The sequence below is a fragment of the Saccopteryx leptura genome, chromosome 1 (genome assembly GCF_036850995.1).
Source record: "Saccopteryx leptura isolate mSacLep1 chromosome 1, mSacLep1_pri_phased_curated, whole genome shotgun sequence".
In the NCBI taxonomy this organism is placed as follows: Eukaryota; Metazoa; Chordata; class Mammalia; order Chiroptera; family Emballonuridae; genus Saccopteryx; species Saccopteryx leptura.
The window spans coordinates 201526560-201549650 of record NC_089503.1 but is presented as its reverse complement, the minus strand read 5'-3'; the positions used below and the strand labels follow the sequence as shown (position 1 = coordinate 201549650).

General features: G+C 39.9%; 1 protein-coding gene and 1 pseudogene across 2 annotated transcripts in view; one reads left to right on the top strand and one right to left on the bottom strand.

Annotated features, from left to right (window-relative positions):
• Window positions 1–23091, bottom strand: part of FAT4 (FAT atypical cadherin 4) — a 155581-nt gene that overhangs the window by 13703 nt on the left and 118787 nt on the right. For both annotated transcript variants that reach the window (XM_066384984.1, XM_066384989.1), the window contains exons 10-13: window positions 10865–10969; window positions 5960–6267; window positions 2893–2978; window positions 1469–1648 (exon numbers count right to left, since the gene is read on the bottom strand). In XM_066384984.1, the coding sequence (XP_066241081.1) occupies window positions 1469–1648; window positions 2893–2978; window positions 5960–6267; window positions 10865–10969 (679 nt within the window). The remainder of the gene's footprint in view (window positions 1–1468; window positions 1649–2892; window positions 2979–5959; window positions 6268–10864; window positions 10970–23091) is intronic.
• Window positions 4928–5105, top strand: LOC136390057 (U2 spliceosomal RNA; annotated as a pseudogene).

Here is a 23091-nt window from a genome sequence, read left to right as displayed (position 1 = left end):
TTGGGGAGGACGGTCTCAAGTTCAGAGGAGAGGCCAAGTGGATAATAGGTTAAGAGTCACCAGATGGAGAGACGGGTAGTTAAAACTGAGGACGATAAGACCTGACATCAAGAATGAACACAGATATAAACCAGAAGAAGTGACGGAGCTGGAAAGGAGCACCAGAGTAGGAAACCAGGAGGGCACCGCATGCACAGACTAACTAATCAGGTGTTTTCAGGGAGAGAGGGATGGACTATTGCTAAGTTTGCTGAAGTTTAAACAAGATGAGAATTGACCACTGATTTTAGCAAAAGAGGTTATTAGTCACTCTGACCAAAAAGAAGAGATCGATTCCTTCAAAGAAAATACAGGGAATTAGGGTGGTAGGAAGAAAGGACAAAGGAATTAATAAGTTTTTTTTTTTTTTTTTTTTTTTTAACAGAACAGGTGAAATAACAGCATCAAGTGAGATGAGGTCAGAGACAACATGTCGTCGTTGCTGGAGTGCTGTGTGGGGAGGTTTGGACGGGGTCTACTTCCTTTAAGGGCTTGGTCTTTGGGGGAGTAGGAAGAGCTCACTCTGCACTGTGTGATTAATCATCATGTAAGAGGACTACTTTAGAATAACAACGTAGGAAAAGTGATGGCCAACACCGAGCTGCATTAAAATACTTCAGCTATACACATTAGGAAGTATTCACAACTTTGTAATTTTCTTTCTAGAAACCTCAAGCAAGAAAATAATGTGAGTAAAGAATTTTGTGGATACATATTAATCACGGGGTTCTTAATGAGTTAATTAACTTGGAAGCAGCTGAAGTGTACATCCATAATGAAAGGAGGGCACATCTCTGTCGCAGAACAGTCAAGGACGTTCCAGGAGTGTCTGTGGTAGCTAGTTTGTGGGCTACTTTGTATTTTTCTGAATTGTCCAAATTTTCAATATAGATTAGGATAATTCTTTTTAATAAAAAATGTCATTGTTACAATTCCTAAATCAATGCTGGAAACCTAGCCAATAATCCAATAGGAAAAACAGTGCTTTACACTGTGCGATTAATCAGATTATTACTTGTTAAAGATTCATCAAGTTTTGCGGAATAGATATGCCTCTATGTAACACTTTTTAATTTCAGGTAGGTTTTGCGTACATTATTACTAACAGTTGTGCATCCCGATGAGCCAGGTTTTCTGAGATTTACCTACTTAACTGACAACCTTCACCAGAAGTCAGAAAGGTATGCAATGCATACATGCATTTTTTTTTCCTGAGGACTCCAGAAAATAAGAATTAACTTTCTAATTAAATAGTACATGGCATGCCAAGCAAAACTTCACAGCTATAAATAAATATGTAACCTTCAAAACAATGGAGAACATTTGGTATTTCTCGGGCTTTAGGACACAATAATGTCACTTTTGGAGGCTCGATTATCATACACTTTTTGCAATTTCTTTAAAAGAGTAAGAAGGCAAATTGCCCTACTGGTCTAGGATGCCTTGAGTGGCCAGAGCCTGGCTGGGTTCCAGGGGCCTCCCGTTCACGGCAAACTCCATGACGCAGCCCACGAAGTCATGGCTTTCCACGTGTCCTCTGCGCTGCAGTACGGGCTCCAGGGTGCGGATGCCTCCCACTGTGACGCGATTCGGCTGGACATCCAGAGTCCTCCGTGGGAAAGCAAAGCATGTTAGTGCCAGTGTGGTGGATTTCGGCAGAAGCTTTCATTTTAAAAAGGGTGAAGACAACTCCTTCCGGCCCATGTTACAGCACGGCACATTTGCATGGAAAAGTTTACCTCTGAATGCAGGTCTGCCAAATGGATACCCATGGGACTATTTTAAGGTCTGAATAAAAATAAAACTTATGGGCCCTGGCCAGTTGGCTCAGTGGTAGAGTGTCGGCCTGGCGTGCTGGAGTCCCGGGTTCGATTCCTGGCCAGGGCACACAGGAGAAGCACCCATCTGCTTCTCCACCCCTCCCCCTCTTCTTCCTCTCTGTCTCTCTCTTCCCCTCCTGCAGCCAGGGCTCCATTGGAGCAAAGTTGGCCCGGGCACTGAGGATGGCTCCATGGCCTCTGCCTCAGGCGCTAGAATGGCTCTGGTTTCGACAGAGCAATGACCCAGATGGGCAGAGCATCGACCCCTGGTGGGCATGCCGGGTGGATCCCGGTTGGGCATATGCGGGAGTCTGTCTGACTGCCTCCCCGTTTCCAACTTCAGAAAAATACAAAAAAATAAAAATAAAAATAAATAAATAAATAAATAAAACTTATGGAAACCATCCAGTCGGGCAGACAAATGGGTTGTGCACAACAATGCAGAATGGGCAAGAGCACATTGTTAGGAAGGAGATACAACATGTGTGTTAGGAGGAGTGACCACTCTGCTATGAAGGTCAGATCACGTTCCTCCTTCGCTACAGAGATGATCAGGAATGCAGTGGATAATGGGTCATGATTTATCTTTCTGATTGGTACTGTTGCTACTAAAAGCACTTATGTTTTAGATGGGGTAACACTAGCTCCAGTCCGAGGTGAACGATCTCCGTCCATGATTGTCACCTACGACATTCAGGGAACAGGTTTAGAAGGGGCTAACCCTGCAGAACACAACTGACATGCAACTATTCAACAGAGAGTCTCGGAGTCCAGGCTGTGCCCTCCGTTCCTTCCTGTAGCTGTATCCTCAGTGCTACCACTTCGGGTCATGCCTTTTTTATTTTTAAATAAACACATTTTGTACATTAATTATTAACTTTTTTATTTTATAGTACAGAAACTCTCTTTGGAGGGGATGAAGTATCTTAAATGTTTTTTTCTGTACTACTGAGCATACTACAATGACTTTCAAATGTACCGTTTCCTTTGTGACATCACTTAATAGTACAGAGCAAATGACAGTTGTACTTACCAGTCATCCGAAATGGCCACGTTGCTGACGGTGCAGTATCCTGGCTCTTGGTTTTCGGAACAGGAGTCAACGGTTAAGGAAGCCGCCTGAACAGCAAGAGGAGAACACGCTCAGCGGATGTGATGTTCCAAAGCATGATATCATCTCGATTCAGTAGGGAAAATTACAACAGTATATGATGGACACGTAATTTCTTTGCTATATGTACAACTAAAATTGTGAAAGAAGTACATCTAAGGGGTAGAAAGGTGCTTTGAAAAAGCCTCTCTAGCCCCCTTGTTCTATAGATGAAAGATCAAATTGCCATTAACGTCTCAGAATATTCTATAGTAGGTCTGAGGCAGCTTCTTGGGTTACATTGTAGTAAGTCTATTTATTCTATTATCCAGCTAGTCTGATGAATAAAAAAAAAATAGCTTTCTGATTTTCAAAAGTCTTCTTCCATTAATATGCATTTCATGCATCTATACAAGAAAGATTTTGAAAGTGCCATGTGAATACTATTAAAGCGACCTATGAAGATTGCAGTCCTTACGTTAAAGATAAAATCTGAGATGTGTAAAGAAATAAATTAGATGCTCTTTTCATTTATTAGTCATTATTTCTAAAGAGCACATTACAGCATATCTATGTATAATCAGAGTGCATTATTATATATTGCTCTACAGTGGAAACTCCCCAATAACACTTAAATCACAACTAACAGTAAGTGTTTTTGCATCCTACGGGATGAATTACCCCAAGACCAAAGCCTTCTTCTATCTAGTAGACCATATGAATACTTCATGTGATCAATAAAGTAATCAAGTCATAGTCACAAGCCCCAAGAATATGACAGAAGTCGGGGCTCTCTAAATGGAGCAGTGACCAGTGGGACTGTCTGTAGTCCCATTTAAGACCGAGCTTGTTGCTTAGCTATGTTATTCTGGCTCCTCAGGGAAGGTGTGATGACCCTCCTTTGCTGCCCAAGCTGTATTAAGTTCTGGAAATGACAAAACTTTGCATACTGTATCTGGTGAAATTATAAGGATGATATTCAGGGTGTGGCATTTCAGACATGGTCAGCAAGTCACAGGAAGAGGCAGAACCCCAGATCCTGGAGGACTGAGGGTTTCTCCTAATGCAAACAACAAAAGCTCTACCTAAATTGATTTGAGCACCAGAGAACAGGACTAATGCAGCTTTGTCCTTCTGTAGAGCAGAAATACAAATACAGTTGACCATTGAACAATGCAGGGGGTGCTGTGCCCATGAGTTTAAACTTTTGACTCCCCAAAACTTAAGTTGTCCCTCGTTATCTGTGGGGGGTTAATTTAGGAGCCCCTGTGGATACCAAAATATGTGGGTACTCCCAAATAAAAAGGCATAGACCAGCGAGTACTGTCAGCCCCCGGAGTACTCAGCCTCCTGATCCTGGATCTAAACAGAACAGGTATTTATTGAAAAAAAATCCATGTATAAGTGGACTCATGCTGTTCAAACCTGTGTTGTTCAAGGGCCAATTGTATCTCGCAAGTATTAATTTATAAGAATGGTTGTCACTTGAAGTTAATTTTAATTAGAGCAGAGCAAGTGTAAGAAACAGCAGGGGAAGTCAAACAAGTTGACAGACATCACTTCTTATTTACATGCAAAAGTATGTAGTATCTGGTTTTCTGTCTTCCTGAATCAGGTCACTTTCATTATGTATAGAAATTATTCATTTTCTTTTAAAACCAATATTGTATATGATTTTGAGGAATTTCCTTAAAATGTATATTTAGATGGGAGATTTCTAGAAGTTAAATACCTTACATTTCAGATATAATGAATAGGGTCAATGTATAGTTACGTTGCTTCAGGTATTATCTCTATAAGTTAATTATTATAACATATATAAGCACCATACAATAACCTCTCACAAGCCATGTAAATTTTTTTCTTGCTACCTTCTCAAAGAAATCGTAACAAACACTAACATCTTTAGAAAACATTCACACTTCCAATTCTATGTCAAGACTTTTTATGTCCCAGTTAATTAACTCTTTCAATAATTATAGCTTCTTGGCCTTTTGCCTAAGATCAAGTGTAGTATCTGTTCTTATCAGTTTAATAATTAATAATTTTTCCAGTGACCCATAAAATTGATATTCAATCTCAAAGGCAGTATTAGGGTTTCCTGATACAATTTACATTGCTCATGTAGACTATTTGATGTATTTCTAAAAGAAACTATTAACACATCTCTCTCTTGTATTTGATGCAAATTATCCATCCATCCTCGAGAACCATGAAGCAGTAATAAACTTGGGAGTATTACATGGATATTTATGAATGCCTCAACTAGGAAAAAAAAAACCCGACTTAGATAATTGTATCATATTTCAGTCAAACTTAATATTTAATATATTTTTCTTATTTTCTAAACGTTTGGTGATACAATCAAAGAACAAAGATACCTGAGGGAAAGTTTTATTTGATTAGTAGTTCATGCAACTTAATCTTCAGAGTTAAACGCACCTCCTTTCATGCTGAACTGGTCTAGCAGCACCGCTGTAAATTGAGAAGTTTTAACCCATCTATGAAATGATTCAAAGCTTAGAAGTTAATGATTTGCCAATTTCTAACAAAATCCTTTTGAACTGTAGAAAAGAGACTCAAAACCCAGTAGGGACCTCACTCTGGATGTTTTCTGAAACAGGGAGGCATTTTCCTCTGACTGAAGCAACAATGACAAAAGTGGTTTTTTTCCCCCCAAGTTTAGTATTATTCAAAACCCGATGACTATGACCACGTATTGCAAAACAGCCTGAAAGAATTCTTTCTCTTTCTCTTTGGGCACACCTCATAGTACCTTCTCCTTAGTTCTCTCTCTCACTCCCAAGCCTTTGTGTGACAGAAGCTAATTTCCATGAAGTTTACAGAGACCTAAGGTTATCAAGCAACATCATCTGTTCTACTTGACAGTGCGCAGACACCATCTGAGCTATATAGTTCCCTCACATAGGCTCTGAGAACCGAGGTGAGGTGGGACGTACCTACCCCAGCAAGGGTCACCTGTTAGCATCAGGAAATCACTTTGCCTTACCATTCCTGCTCTCCGGGCAATCACTGTGTGAAAGTGTCCGTCCGACACCTTCTTCATGGTGGTGAGTTTGTAAGTCCCACTGCCTAAATTGTAAGAGAATCGGAGTCTTTCTTCTGCAATTTCAAGGGCCAGAAACTCAGCCCGGTCCCCTGTCTGGTTGTCATAGTTGTAGAGCAGTAAAGCATAACTTTTAATCGTTGCAAATTTGACATAAATATAGTTGTTATTGGGGTCCAAGCTGGGAAATTCCATGTATGATAACTCCTCAAATCCGTAACTATTCAACTCGCAGTGTTTCCCAAAGACACCTGGAGATGGGAAGATTGACAAATTGACACATTCAATTCCAGTAAAGTTTTGTTAAATGACTTTGATTAAGATATTTTTAAGTTACAGAAATGAGTCACACAGCATTTATAACCCTGCAAAGGATGTGATCTAAATTAAATTAAAATAGAATGAATTGACCATCTTTAAAACATATAACTGAGATGATAAATTGGTTTAACTGTCTTTCCTTGGCCAATTAGGGAACATATCAAGTATAGACTTCATTTCTAAAAATTAGAATTAGTGGAATGAAGTATATCTGAAAAGACTTCCTTCCAGGGAAACTTTCAAAATCAGTTGGTCAATCTTTTTAAAATGCTGTAATTTTCAACCAAGATACTTCCTTCAGAATATATAATTCTTAAAAACAATTTTAATTCAATTAAGCATGGAAAATTTTGTTTTGACCTAAAAATAATCAGTCTCTGTACTTGTGGTATTTTCAAGGGTCACAAAATTAGGAAAGGAATCACTGTTTTGGGGGAAATAACTGTCTTAGTTTTTATCTCTTTCTTGTTGCATACCCACTTTGGGTATGATTTATACCAGGCTACTTGGAAATGCTTGTTTTTCAAAAATCCAACATTCCCATTTGTTTGTGCTGGTTCTTTTTCAAACTTGAAAAATGAGTTTTATTGACATTGTACTGCTGTGCCAAAATTCTTTTCCCACAAATATCAGTAGACGGTAGCAAATGATTGGAAAATTAACCCATGCCAACACATCATGATTCTTACTAACTTGCAAAGGCTTCATTCCTTCATTTTGGTTGCACATATCTTATAAACACGTTACATTTAGAGTCAGGGAGCTGCTCGGCCAGAAGGGACCAATGCCATCATTTTACAGAATATTTATGACTTGTCCAAGGCCACAGAGCTATGGCATACAGAGCCAACCTCTGAGGCCAGATATACTGATTGTCTCGTTGTTTTGCTGCTCCATATTATGTATCCAAATGTTCTTTCAATTAAAACAGCCTAGTAGCTGCCATAAAAGCGGGTCTATTATCTTTTTCTGTGAAGGCTGAGATAATATTCTTTGCAGATGAATAGAACTATATATAATATAATTCATTTTTAATCATCAACTGAAGTTAAAGAAAAGGCAAAGGGATTATTATAATTATATGTTATATATTATAGTTTACTTTTATCATAAGTATATCATAGCTATCATATAGTGTTTGTTTTATGATATATTTATAATTTATATCCATATACAATAAAATTTTTACATTTATTCATATTATTTATTATATATATCATATATACAGGAGTAACCAGAGTTAAAGAAAAATCAAAGATAAAGCATACAAATGAAATAGATCATTAAAGCAAAGTCTTTACTATATGTTTTCCCAGGTCTCTTCTGATAAATTTTAATAAATCTATAAATTGACATTAAAATTGTATATTCATATATGTAGACAGTATATAGGTCCTGGAAAGATGTTCTACATTTGTAATAAAATTAATACTGTATTTTCAAACATAAAAACATTTTTTGTGTAATGTTTCTTTTAAGAAGTCCTGTTATTGTTTTTAGAGAAAGGTAAATTTCTGTTTTTGAAATATAATAATAAAATTTAATGAGGATTTCAAAACTGCCTTCCAAATAAAATGCCACAAAATAAACCTACATAAAAGTCAAGAGCACTTATTAAAATTACTCTAATAAGGGATATTTTGTATGTGCATATATATAGGAAGTTATACATATTTACATATATATATGAAGCTTTAATTATACAGGCTCTCTTTATAAAAGTCTTAAGCCTTTTTTTTTCCATAAAATATAATCTTTAAAAAAAATCTTGGCCCTGGCCAATTGGCTCAATGGTAGAGCATCAGCCCAGTATGTGAATATTCTGGGTTCTATTCCAGGTCAGGACACACAGGAGAAGCGACCATCTGCTTCTCCACACCTCCCCCTCTCCTTTCTCTCTCTCTTTCTCTCTTCCCCTCCTGCAGCCATGGCTTGATTGGAGAGAGTTGGCCCTGGGCAGCGAGGATGGCTCCATGGCCTCTACCTCTGGCGCTAAGAAAAGCTCAGTTGGAGCAACGGAGCATTGGCCCCAGATGGGCAGAGCATCACCCCCTAGTGGGGGTGGATACCAATCAGGAGCCTGTCTTTCTGCCTCCCATCCTCTGAGTGAATAAAAAAAAAATCTACGTTTTTTTAAAAAGTTCAAGCAAATCTTTCACTGTTGAGAATGTAAACAGTGCAACATTTTTTCCCCTCTTCAAAATTATGGTTAAAACGCTGTTTTACAGGATACAAGTGTAACTACCTCCATCTGCTATTTACATTGTCTGCTTCCTTTTCAATTTGAAAAGCAAAATACTTTTTCCTTTTAATTCTATCTGTCTCAAAGCATGTATTACTGTTTCAAGGCTTTTTAGTTTGTTTTATGCGTGCTTTTGTTGCTGTCTGATAGTAAGTTTAAACAGTTTCTTTTTTTGTCTTCGCCACTGTTAGGAACAGGGAGAGAAGTTTGTACTGCCAGCCATGTACGATCCATTTCTATTTTAATTTACAAGGCTGTGCCAGTCCCCTTTTCCTGGGATCTCTTGTAGGGTGAGGACCCCTAAAGACTTCCACCTAGCAGGCGATGACTTCCTGATCAGCGACACACCGCCCACACCTTTTCCAATTTAGTATCAATTATCTTAAATATTTGCAATTGGAATGCAAAGGAATCTCTAACAATGTAAACAACCTTTGTTCAGTCGCTTGAAATCATTTTTCCACTTTCCACTCCAATCCCCTTATCTCGTATTCCAAAACACAAGTTAAACTGTGAAACCTGATTGTGGTTACATGCAGAAAGCAACACCCTCTGGGATTATAAGATATCACAGAAAGAAAGATGTTTGAGGAGATCGAAAGTTGTGGTTATTCTGACCTTGATCTACCTTCTCTGTTTCATAAGCACTGTTGGTAAGAATATCAAAGAAATTTTTAAAAAGGAGGAATACTATGAATGTCCTATTGGACTAAAAATAAAGTTTTCTAGTCGCTATATCATCTTGGAATAGTTGTTTTGTTTTCAGCTTTTTAAAAAGACAAAACCCTCAATGTCTGGGCCTCAGAACCATTGCTAAAATTGCATGGCTCACAATGAGATATTTTTATATTCTGTTTTCCTCTATCATTCTATTGATGTGCTTTATCAAACCCAAACTAGATAGAGTCATGGACTTATATGAAAATGAATTAACAGTGCATTATATAGTACTTGTTACTAGAAATCTCAGATTATTTTTAAATTCTATTCTCTACAATACATTAAGATTCACTTTTCAGTCCACAGTAATATGTCCCAGGAAAGACCAAAAAAGACCCTCTTTTCTTGTGTATGGAGGGTCCCTAAGCTAACATAGGACACCTGGAGGTGAATACTGTGGTTGGGGTAAGGCGGCCTTTTAAATTAATGGAATGATCATGAACCTACGAGACAAACCAAGTTAAAATGAAAGCTTCCTCCAACGCTTTCCTCAAAGTCCTTGGCTGTCTCAGTACTGGGCAACATTTGAATGACACATGAAAGGACTCTTTTAGTGCATTTCACTGTGGTGAGTGTGTGTGTGTGTGTGTGTGTGTGTGTGTGTGTGTGTGTACGTACAAAAAAATTATAACAACGTTTTTCCTCAAAATAACATATTAACCTAAATTTTGATTACTTATGTTGTTCCTATCTACAAAAAGCTTGTGAAAACTGTGTGGTTACTAAATCCTTCTAACACCAGTGGTTGCATTAATATAAAAAAATAAAAACAGAAGCAAAACCAAACAAAAATCCTTTTGGCGGATTATTTTTAAAGATTTGAAATAGCCCTGGCTGGTTCGCTCAGTGGTAGAGCGTCGGCCTGGCGTGCAGGGGACCCGGGTTCGATTCCCGACCAGGGCACATAGGAGAAGTGCCCATTTGCTTCTCCACTCCCCCTCCACCCCCCCTCCTTCCTCTCTGTCTCTCTCTTCCCCTCCTGCAGTGAGGCTCCATTGGAGCAAAGATGGCCTGGGCGCTGGGGATGGCTCCTTGGCCTCTGCCCCAGGCTCTAGAGTGGCTCTGGTTGCAGCAGAGCGACGCCCCGGAGGGGCAGAGCATCGCCCCTGGTGGGCGTGCCGGGTGGATCCCTGTCGGGCGCATGCGGTAGTCTGTCTGACTGTCTCTCCCCGTTTCCAGCTTCAGAAAAATACAAAAAAAAAAAAAAGATTTGAAATAGAGAGTGATGTCCAATAGTGCCTGAGAGACCTTTGCTTTGACAGGCACCAGGTGAAAGGAGACAGCGTCTGTAAGGATCGGAGGGCGAATGTCCTGAGAACACACCATCCAATCCAATTGTCTTCAGTTGATTATTTTTCTAATAATGATCAAAGCAATAGAGTCCATGGGACTCTATTTCATAATCAACTTTTATGAATATTAAACCTTTGAGATTTTGTTTTGCCAAAACTCCTGTGCAAAATATGTAATATTGTCTTAACCAGTCAGGACCACAGTGAAACCGACTGCGAGACTGTGAGTCAAATGAGCGCAGTATTTCACGCAGCCAGCAGCACTGTACTCACCGAACGGGCAGTGGCAATAGTAGGACTCCACACCGCTTTGGCACGAACCGCCATGGAAGCAAGGATTGCATTCACAATAATTGACTGAAGATTCACACATTTTCCCTGAAAAGCATCAAACTCATTAAAAATCACACACATAAATGTATTAGCACCACCACTGCATAACCATATACAGAACTCTCTCCTGAGAGATTATATCCTGAAGAAAAATAAATATATGAGACCATCTTACTGGACACAAGAAAACTGGAATATTATTTCAGAGTTCAAAACCTTATTTCGTGGTCCTAGTATAAAGATAGGCATTATACTATTTAGGAAATAATTTACATACATATCTTGAAAGGAACCACTATTCTCAGAAAAATCACAAATGGTGAATGTATTTAGATGTTTACACTAAATTATTTTTCTCTTGTCAGTGCTGCTATATGTTCACAATTTATCATTGGAGAGGTGAAACTTTCACAGGATAATTTTCCCTGTAGAGATTTCCTTGACTCCGATTTGTTAAAAGTTATAAATTTTGGCCTTGGCTGATTGGTTCAGTAGTAGAGTGTTGGCCTGGTGTGTGGATGTCCCGGGTTCGATTCCTGGCCAGGGCACACAGGAGAAGTGCCCATCTGCTTCTCCACCCCTCCCCCTCTCCTGTCTCTCTCTCTCTCTTCCCCTCCTGCAGCCAAGGCTCCACTGGAGCAAAGTTGGCCCAGGCGCTGAGGATGGCTCCATGGCCTCCACCTCAGGTACTAGAATGGTTCCAATTGCAACGCTCGAGATGGGCAGAGCATCGCCCCCTGGTGGGCATGCCAGGTGGATCCCAGTCAGGCACATGTGGGAGTCTGTCTGTCTGCCTGCCTCCCTGCTTCTCACTTCAGAAAAATACAAAAAAAAAGTTATCAATCTTATTTAGCTTATTTGTCAAACTACAATTCTTTCACTCTCAAGAAATATCCTAACAACTTAATGCACACTACCTGTTGTAAAGCAGAATGGGACATTAAGAAAACACATCCAATATATTTTCAAGTATTTATCAAGATTCATTCTCTACTACAGATAATGAATACTCTGTCTTTGTTCCAAATCAGTAATACCTAACCAGTATATTTTTTTTCAGTGTGTAAAGACTTTACTCATGCATCATCTTGTTAGGTTGAATCAGCTAATTTTGACTGAGTGTCTATTATGAACCCGTGAGGCAAGCAGATGGGGAAATTGCAGTACAGGAAGTGGACAAGTGTCTTAACATGGTGTTCCCATTTTCATAGGGGCAAATGACACACTCACCAGGAAACATTTACATTCACAGATAAAGAAGGAGAGGTCCTTGTGGGCTAATATCTTACCAAAGAAATGATGAAACTATAGCACAGACCAATGTAGGTCTGCTCTCATGGCTAAGTTCCACAAAGTTATGACCTGATAGTTAGATCTCTTGGTAGGCAAAATTTAAAAGTGTAAGGCCAGACCCATTTGTTTTTTTTTTGAAGTGGTGGTGGAATTCTTTTCCTATGTAAACTTAAATGTGTTTTTTTGTTTGTTTGTTTTGTTTTGTTTTACAGAAACAGAGGGAGAGTCAGAGAGAGGGATAGATAGGGACAGACAGGAACAGAGAGAGATGAGAAGCATCAATCATCAGTTTTTCGTTGTGGCACTTTAATTGTTCATTGATCACTTTCTCATACGTGCTTTGACCGGGGGCTTTCAGCAGACTGAGTAACCCCTTGCTCAAGCCAGTGACCTTGGGTCCAAGCTGGTGAGCTTTGCTCAAACCAGATGAGCTCGCGCTCAAGCTGGCCCACGCTCGGGGTGTCAAACCCGCGTCCTCCTCATCCCAGTCCAACCATCTATCCACTGTGCCACCAAATGGTCAGGCAACTTAAATGTGTTTTAATATTACTAAATTACTATCTGATAGATTACATATCACTCTAATTAGAGGTATACTACATGTAATTATTAGAAGAGTTTCTTGTTTTCTGATTTTAAGAAGCAATGTGATGTTGAGTTCTTGATTTCCATTTGTTGACGGGAGGGTTTAATCACTTATTTAATTAAACAGAGATTGTTTCTGTAAAGCTATTTTCTACTTCCCAGCTTGACTGCACTAACACTTTGATTAAAGGTCTCATGAAAACAAGTTAAGTTTTATATGCACAATTAAACATAAACGCTGAGCATCCATAATCCATTTCCATCATCATAACTGCTTAAAACAGAGTCAAAGTTTCTGTTTAATTTCGTTCTATTTCTGTTGCTTGATTATGTAGCCATAACCAGTCTGGTTTGAAGTTACAAGTGTGAGTCAGACCTCATGACATGGCTAACCAACATGTTCCTCTACATGATGGGGTCAGAAACACAACATTTTTTCCTTCATAAATAAAATTGGGAATCTCCTTACAAGGCAGAACACTAACAATTTCAGAATACTTTCCTATTCAAAGGGGAGGTAATGAAAATAAACAAGTTACCAAGATAGAAGTGCAGCAGTGATGTTGAAAGTACTGTAGTAATGTGCTGCCCTGGGGGGGCAGGCAGGACGTCCCCTATGCCTCCGCAAACTATCACACGCAGAGATGTGTGTCACTGCAGAACTCTCTCCTGTGGTGTTCTCCCACTGGATCTGAGACAGGTCATTCTAAAGGGGATTTTTTTTTTCCTAATAGAATACTGGTTTTACCCCATAGAGAATAAATAAATAGGACCTATTGGTTATACTTTTGATTATTTATTTGCTACAAGGAAAGTCACAACTACCATTTTGTTTCCACTGTAAGAGCGTATATGATTGCCCAATGTGCTACTGGACTATGTAATGTTTCATATTCCTTTTTTTAACATTCTTTTAGAGTTGTGTCAAAAGTACTATGTATTAAATATACTGCTCACAAACATTAGGGGATGTTTCAAAATGAATATGAAGCTATAACATATCACCTGATGTTTGCAAGCAGTGTACGTAGATTTATATACTTTACAGGTGTGGTCAGTATAACCTTTATATTGTGAAAAACCTAGTAGTGCATTACAAAATCACAGATGTCACTTTGTGAAAACTGGAAATGGGGGGACAGCGGGTGACCACTTCAGGGGCACCGTCATTACACTTTGCTCAAATGTAGGGAAAACGTGTTCCCCAAGAAAAAATACAAGTATAAAAACCCAGGTCACTAATCTTATAAATCTCCACTATGTTATTCCTGAATCCTGTTTGAAAAGACTAACTTTGGAAATGTTAATTTAAACAACAAAAGCAAGAACAAAAGAAATGTAAGGTTGGGGGAGGATTTATATAAATTGTCTTATTTACTCCTTATGAAATGAGATTTTACACAGATGTCCGAGGCTAGTACAGTTAATGCAAAGTGAGGAGTGGAGAGAAACCCACTAAACCCAGAAATACTCTGTATAAAACATACAGCGATTTGGAAATATCAGAAGATATAATCTAAGAAAATGTTAGTTTGAGGATGAATTTCTATTAAAGTTAAAATAAATTCTCAATAGCATCGAATTCTCTGAGTATACAACAATATAAACAGACATTGTAAGAGTGAAAAAAATTCAACTTTTCATTTAAGCTTTGAATTTAAAGGTGTTTCATTTTCTTATTTTTCCTTGGTAGATAGTTATCAAAAATTTAAGAAATGACTTCAGTAGGAGTCAAATGAGTTTACTGTTAAGTTTGGGGGAAAAAATAGTCTTATTTGTAAGGTTTTAGAGTAGGTAAATTATTTACCTTTCAAAAATTTAGTTTGAATACTCCATTTAATTAGTATCTTTTTTCTTACATTTAGTCATTTTTTATTATGGTGACACTGTGGTTGCCATGTTAGAAATTGAATCAAAGATACAGTTTGAAAACTTAATATTGCAATTTAAATTATTATTCAAAGGACATTTTTTTATGTGAGGAAAAGATGTCATAATTTTACTTTGAACCCAAAGAAAGCTCACACATGCCTGTTTCTCAGGATTGGAACATTCATGCATGCTCAATTACCCAATTTGAAGTCAACAGCAAATTTGGTACTGTTCTGCACACGTCATCTGCTTTAATTCTAGTGCTAATGGCACTGTGATTATCAGGGAAGGCAGCAGTTTGAATTAATCTAACATGCTTCTGGTAAAAAGAAGTTGATGTGTTAAAGCATAATGAAACAAAATCCTGGATCATTAACTTAATTACTGCTGCAAATCGGTTCACAATATTTGTCAGTACCTTGAGGCTCAGAAGAGACTGGTAGGGCATACCCAAAGAAAGACATCCCTGTCTCCTGGGGTCCAGAAGCCCTTTTTTCTATTAATATTTGTTAACTATCAGAGCAGCTGTTTAGAAGAAGACACCGATCTCACTGCTTTGACTTCCATCAATTACTAACTGTGTTGTTATACATATCATAGTTAGAAGGAGTCTTGCTTCTGGATGTGTAAGCTTGGAGCACATGAGAATAGGAATTTTGATAATAAAAAGGAATGCACAATAGGAGGCTAGAGTATCCACCGAAACTCCAAGGTCACAGGGTGCTTACTGAAGAAACAGCCTGTGCCCTCGTGTTCAGGGGTAGGTGTGAGGAAGTATGGACACACACTGAATCTGCTGTGATCACCTATGGTCTTTTCTTTTTTTTTTTTCTTTTTTCTTTTTTTTCTGAAGCTGGAAATGGGGAGAGACAGTCAGACAGACTCCTGCATGCGCCCGACCGGGATCCACCCGGCACGCCCACCAGGGCCACGACCAGAGCCACTCTAGCGCCTGGGGCAGAGGCCAAGGAGCCATCCCCAGCGCCCGGGCCATCTTTGCTCCAATGGAGCCTTGGCTGCGGGAGGGGAAGAGAGAGACAGAGAGGAAGGAGGGGGCGGGGGTGAAGAAGCAAATGGGTGCTTCTCCTATGTGCCCTGGCCGGGAATCGAACCTGGGTCCCCCGCACGCCAGGCCAATGCTCTACCGCTGAGCCAACCGGCCAGGGCCACCTATGGTCTTTTCAACAGGATGGATACTCGTGTTTCTAATATATTTATGCTTGTTCTGATAGCATATTTTAATATTAGGTTACATAGAGCTAAGCTCAATTTATTCTAACCTATTAAATTTGGCTGTCCTGTGAGGACATGATTTCTGATATCCTATTGTGCACAAAGGTTTTAATATTGTAGACACATAAACAAAATACATGCATGTAATCGGTCACCACAAGTATTTTTGCATTTCCTACAATTATACATAGAAAAGGGAGATTATGTATACCAAAGCCTATTCATATCTAAATTAATTTTATTTAAAATATAATTTCATAATACATAGATGTGCTTTATTCTGAATATTTATGCTTATAAGCTTTTAATTATTTTAGCAGAAAGTGGCTGTTTTTTCACACTGTGTATAAATGTCTCCTCTTATGGTCAAATGCTCTAGGAAGAGAGTTCACCTCAATATCCTGATCAATTATATTTTTATATCAAAACAAAGCAAAAATGTCATGTTTGGTAAGGGCTGCTAGTGATAAACGCAAAACAGAAGAGATCTGCTCTCTCTTTGTATTTGAAAATATGCACAAATACAATCTCAATGAGAACTACTGGTGATTCTATATAAGGACACAAGTACTCTCCATTAAAAGCTTACAAACACGTACTTATTTTCTGCAGGAATAAGAAGCTTTTAAGCTACTAGAAACCTGTTTTTAATGCTTCAACAGGTCAATGTATCAATTAAGGCAGTCGTCAGGAACCTTTTTGGCTGAGAGAGCCATGAACGCCACATATTTTAAAATGTAATTCCATGAGAGTCATACAATATGTTTAACACTAAATACAAGTAAATGTGTGCATTTTATGTAAGGCCAACACTTTTAAAGTATAATAAGTCTCTGGATTCTTTTTAATAATGTTGTTATGCTGTTCCTAACCAATGATGAATAAAGTACTTCTTACCATTAATGCGACTTCTGGTGCTGCATGGTTTTGCTGATGGCTTTGTAGTCTGGTTGATACGTGGTGAGGTTGAACTTCATGCAGGCGTTGAGACTTCCATCCGTTAAATATGATCATAGATTGGTCTTAACGTTTTTTAGATGTGAGAAAGACTGCTCACATGCATACGTAGAGCCAAACATTGTCAGTACAGCAATACTCACATGCTGCAGTGTGTGGTATGTGACGAGAAACGTGTTCCAAGTTTTGACAATCAGCTGGTCCGTGGGTTGAATTTTTTTCGTTTCTCCCCACTTTTGTTTGCTAGCCAACTCTGCTTGCTGTTGTGCAAGTCTTTCCAAATCTTCATTCAGTGACTTGAACTTATTCACCCACATGTCTGAGGCCTTCGGGTCAGCAGCTTGTAGCTTAAAATCTCTGACAGAGACACTGGGGATGTAACTCAGGTCAGCACCGTTCACTGCACACTCATGTGGATGGGTGATGAACTTAAAAAGACAAGTGCACTCATGAAATTCTCCAAAGTGCACTTTGAATGACTGCAGGAGATTAGATGTGAAGCCTGCTAGCTGCTGGAGATCAAGTATTTGAGCAGGGTCACTTGCTGTGCATGCATCTTTAAACTCTCCCAGTTTTTCAAAGTGTAGTAAATGGCCTGTTTCAATGTCTGTGATGAAGAGTTCCAGCTTATTTTCAAATGCAAACACTGCTTGTTGAAGGGATAAGACTGTATTTCCAACATCTTGCATTTTCACATTGAGCTGCTTCAGATGTTCAGTCATGTCCACAAGATAGTAGAACTTCAGGAGCCACTCAGTGTTAGCTAACTCAGGATGCTCGATGTTTTTCATTTCAAGAGAAGTCCGGATTTCATTCAGACAAGCCGCGAAATGGTTGAGCACCTTCCCTCTTGACAATCAACACACAATGCTGTGCAGAAGCAGACCAGGATAATTATTCCCAACTTTATCCAGCAGTGTTTTAAACTGGTGATCATTTAAAGCTTAGGCAACAATAAAGTTGACACTCAAATGACCAGCGACATCACTTCACCAAGTTGCTCGCCACACATCTAAGCACAAAGCGCCTCCTGATGTAGGATGCAGTGAAAACTTAGGATGGGTCTCTTCTCATGTCCATGAAGAAGCGCTACGAATCCTCTGTTTTTCCCCACCATGCACGGAGCACCATCAGTACACACTAAAATAAGTTTATACATCGGTAGATTTTTTTCTTTAGTGAACTAGTGAAAGACTTGAATAAATCCTCCCTTCTTGTTGTCTCTTTCATAGGCAAAACAGCAAGACTTTCCTCATGTAGTATGGACAGCATACCTTGCAATCATGCTGAACTGGGATAAATGGCTTATGTGTGTTGACTCATCCAAAGCGAGAGAAAAGAATAGTGCTGCATTTATGTCCTTCACTTGTGTTGCCTCAATTTGATTTGCCATCATGATGGTACGATCGTGAACAGTTCTTGCCGACAGAGGCATGTCTTTTATTCATTTTATTATCTTGTCTTTATCCAAAAATTCATCAAAAAGTTCAATGGCAACATCAAGCATGAATGTTTTGGCATACTCCCCATCTGTGAATGGCTTTCCGTTTCTCACAATTGCTAAAGCACCAGCAGAGCTAGCCGAATTCCAGTCACCTTGTTGGGTCCAAACACGGAGTTGCTGCTGACTAGCTTGCTCTCTGCACAGTAGCTCTTGACATGCTTTCTTCCTGCTGTCCCCTGCTGGATATTTCAATGCAAATGTAGTATGGCATGTGTCGCAATGCCATGTTATATTTGACTGTTTCATCGATGCAATTTTATCATTGCATATTAGACACACTGGAGAACCTGCTCTCTCCACAAAGGCGAATTCCTCTGTCCATTCCTGCTGAAAAGTATGACACTCCTCATCTTTTTTTCTTTTAGCCATCTTCTTCATCAAAAAGGTTTCTGCAATTAGCTAGCTGACTACTTGATTAAAAGGAAGGAAGTTTACTTCCTGACCTCACAACGACCCGTGTACATTATGCATTATCCAATAAAAATTTGGTGTTGTCCTGGAGGACAGCTGTGATTGGCTCCAGCCACCCGCAACCATGAACATGAGCGGTAGAAAATGAATGGATTATAATACATGAGAATGTTTTATATTTTTAACGTTATTATTTTTTTTTATTAAAGATTTGTCTGCGAGCTAGACATCTCCATCAAAAGAGCCACATCTGGCTCGCGCGCCATAGGTTCCCGACCCCTGCCTTAAGGTAAACTATCTAATCCCCCTTTTGGAAATAAAATCAAAACAAGAGTCGAGCCTTTGACTCCCCTTTTTAGGCTATTACCCCTCTTCTATATCTCCCAGAAATCTTCACTTCGTATCACAATGGTTTCCCGGTCACACGGTCATTGACAACATTCTGTTGGACTGCTGTGATTTTAAGAGAACGGCTCTCAGTTATTACTCCCATCTCCATGAGTGCACATGTGCGGCAAGTTTCACAGTGAGGTTACTGTGCACAACCTGTATCTCACTGTATAAATCTGGAAAAAATATCCTATTTATACTGTCAAATGACATAAGAGTGATGAATGGAAAAATCTCATCCTCCCCTGAAACGTCAGGACTGGCTAATACCACAGCGAAAACGCCTCCAGATGTGCGAGCCTGAATGGAAGAAGGAAGAGGGGAGAGGGGAGAGGGGAAGAGTCCATGCTTGAATGGGAGACCCGGACCCAGAACGAAGCTCTGTCTACCTGCTGTGTTAGAAACCGTCCCCCCCCCCACCCCCACCCACACCAGACTTCTCCGCGGGATGTGCTGCAGACAGTAAAACCCAGCGCAGGAGGATGAGAGGCAGGGTGCGTTCTGGGGAGAACCATGCTATCTCACGAGCATTCTGCTCCAGGTGAGAACGTTTCATTTGTCCAGGAAAAGACCCTCTGGGTCGGTAGTCATTCTCAGCTGCTGTTTTTCTCCAGGATCCCCTGCACTTTGAGGTACGGATCCTGGGAAAGACATTTTCTTTTGATTTTAGTATTCAGGCATAGTGAATACTGATAAAATGTCTGGTACTATCACACTTTGCGTGAAGATCTGGAAATTCATTTCTCACGTAACCTAGAAGGCTATATTAAAAGGTATTCATCTCTTCTAATTCCCTAGACTCTAACTAAGCAAAGCTCCATTTAGCGATACAAAAATTAAATTATAGGGGAATTTTCTTAATAATGGCACATTAAATGATTATAACTGAATATGAAGGCCCTGCTGGGTTTTTTTTTTGAACTTTCTCTTGCTTCTTTTTCTAGTAACTAAAAAGAGTGGAGGGAGGGGGGTATCAGAAACACAAGCACTACAAACAAATTAGTTCCCTCTAAACCACTCATTCATTAAAAAAAGTATTCATTCTGTATTTATTATGTGACCCTATGGTCACAAATTTGGAAATAGCCTTTAAAACACACACACACACCACAATATATCATAAATAAACTGGTGTCAATATAATAACTGTATCCCTGCATTTATTTCTGTTGTTGTTCCATACTTTTGAGTTTTCATACTTTCATCCTTACAGGAAATTTCCCACAAACCCCATTCAGCTACCACGTAATCACTTCCTGTGGGATTCTTAGGGTCAAGTCTCCTGATTGGCATCAGGTCAGACATAAAGCACTCACTTATCATCTTTGGCACAATTTCAAACTTCACATGACCTATGCAGTGGTGTGTGTCTGTGTGTGTAAGTATATGTGTGTATGTCTTTGAATGTGTGTCTGAGTGTGTTTGGGTCAGAGTGTGTGTATGTGAGTGTGTGTGTGTGTGTGTGTGTGTCTGTGTGATGGGGGTAATGGTTGAGAATTATTTTAAGAAGAAAGTTCAGGAAATCTCACAGCTCCTATTCCAAATGCTACAGACTTTAATAATCATTGAAAACAAAACGTAGGTGAATGTTCACAGAAGTAAATGGAGTATAAAAACATAGGTGCTTTGAAATAATTCTGATGATCCAAAAGTATTTGAATATATATAGGCTTCATTTAGGCCCTGGGACTTGGTTAATCTTAACAGATGTCAAACTTAGCTAGAACAAGTATTTTAAAAAGTTCATTCTCTGAGGCACACATATGCTTAAGCATGACTATTTTCTTATGGCTTCTTAGCTCTGATTGGCTCTTTAAGACACTTTGGTTCCCAGGTTCCATTCTCCTGGGTCAGGTTACCTGGTAAAGACCAGCTGGGAAGAGGAACTCGCAATACCTTTGCAAAGAACCTTAACCAGATACAGATATTAAAACGATACATTCCTAATATAGTGTGTGGATTAACAATCTGTCACAAGGCTTTTTTTGTTATACTGTTTCCTGTAAAACAAACAAATAAAGCTATCAAACTTTAATCATCTGCTGGTTCTGAGGCGTACAGAATTTGGAACAATGAATTACATGATTTTTTTAATGTAAGATTCATAGTCATCATTCAATTTTATGTGTGTTTACAAGATTCCTGATCATCTGGATTATCTCTAACTGCAAAGGAAGCTAACATCAGCTCCGAGGAGGGCCAGCACGTAAAACCGACGTATAACTTCAATGCACGTTCAGGACAGAAAGAGCCAATGAGGTAGTGTTTGGCAGGTTACCTGAGAGTCACCAGGGTAGGCTCAGTTTTCCACGACATAAACTAAGATTATAAATAGCAGTATCTTTCTAAGCCAGCTACCATGTAATGACACTCAGCACCATTCCTGCCTGCTGTATGGAAGGGGCTGGAAGGTGGAAAACTACCTTTTCCAGACTCCCTCCCAGCCAGGCTCGGGTTTGGATTCTGTCTGCGGATTTTCCCGAACTTTGCTCTGGGACAGTTTGAAGATTCTGGAAGCTCTTCCTTTGTATTCCGTAACCTCCTACCTGAAAATGCTGAGGTAATCTCAGCTCCCGAGCAGTCTCTGACTCATACATGATCTCACAGGCTTTTGTCGAGGACCCAGTAGAAAGCAGCACAGAATATTCCTGCAAGATATCCAGGACTTGCCACCAGGCCCCCCAGCCTGTGAAGGGGGAAGTGTGGGGCAGTGTGAAGAAGTGTGGCATGCGTGCAAGAAGCAGAGGGTCTGACACAAGCTCACGGTCAAAGCCCAGCTGGACCATCTCTGTGCCACGCCACAGACAGGTTACTTCATCTCTTTTCATCCCGCTAAGACCCGTTTTTGTTTTTCTGAGCTTTGGGAATAAGGATACCCATTCTCACAGAGTTGTGAGAAGAAAGAAATGAATAACCGATTGAATAATATCTCCGAGGCCAGGGGCTTTAAACAGTGCCTAGGTAGCCACCTGATAAATGTTATTCGTATTTCATAATGAAAAGAAGGGCATTCGGCCCATGCTGGTTGGCTCAGTGGTGGAGCGTCGGCCTGGCGTGCGGAGGTCCTGGGTTCGATTCCTGGCCAGGGCACACAGGAGAGGTGCCCATCTGCTTCTCCACCCCTCCCCCTCTCCTTCCTCTCTGTCTCTCTCTTCCCCTCCCGCAGCTGAGGCTCCACTAGAGCAAAGATGGCCCGGGCGCTGGGGATGGCTCCATGGCCTTTGCCTCAGGCACTAGAGTGGCTCTGGCAGCAACAGAGCGACGCCCCAGATGGGCAAAGCATCGCCCCCTGGTGGACGTGCCGGGTGACTGCCTCCCCGTTTCCAGCTTCAGAAAAACACACACACACACAAAAAAGAAGGGCATTCCTAACATTTTCAACCCATAACTTTAGAAACGTTTGCAACGTACATAAGATAAAACAAGAAAGACACAAACGAGAGCGAGGTCATGGAAGGGCAAGTTCTACAACCAATCTTGAAGTCAGCGCCTGTTATGCAGAAATCAGTGTGTGACGCCTTGGCTCACACCTGTGGGACTTGCCCTGCATCCACTGCTACAGAAATGCATTCCTACTTGCTCCATGCTAGGACTAAGTGTAAACGCACCCTGAATCTAAGTGTGAATGCATCTGCTATGTTCAATAATACAGTGAGACAAAGGACCATCCTTAACACTGAATTCCCAGGAGAAGAATCCACTTTTGTTTCTGAGGGGGGAAGAAAGTGAGAAAGTATTTTTGAGAAATCCTGAACTCCTAACATGTCAATAGCCCTATTATTCATGATCCTGTGACAACAGCTCTGGTCAGACTCACTTACCTGGTGCCACTGAGGTTTCCTGTCCTCTTAGCAATGGTGTGGGTTGCCTCTGTCACCGCCACTCCTACAGGGACACTGCTACAGACACTACTAATTGTCAG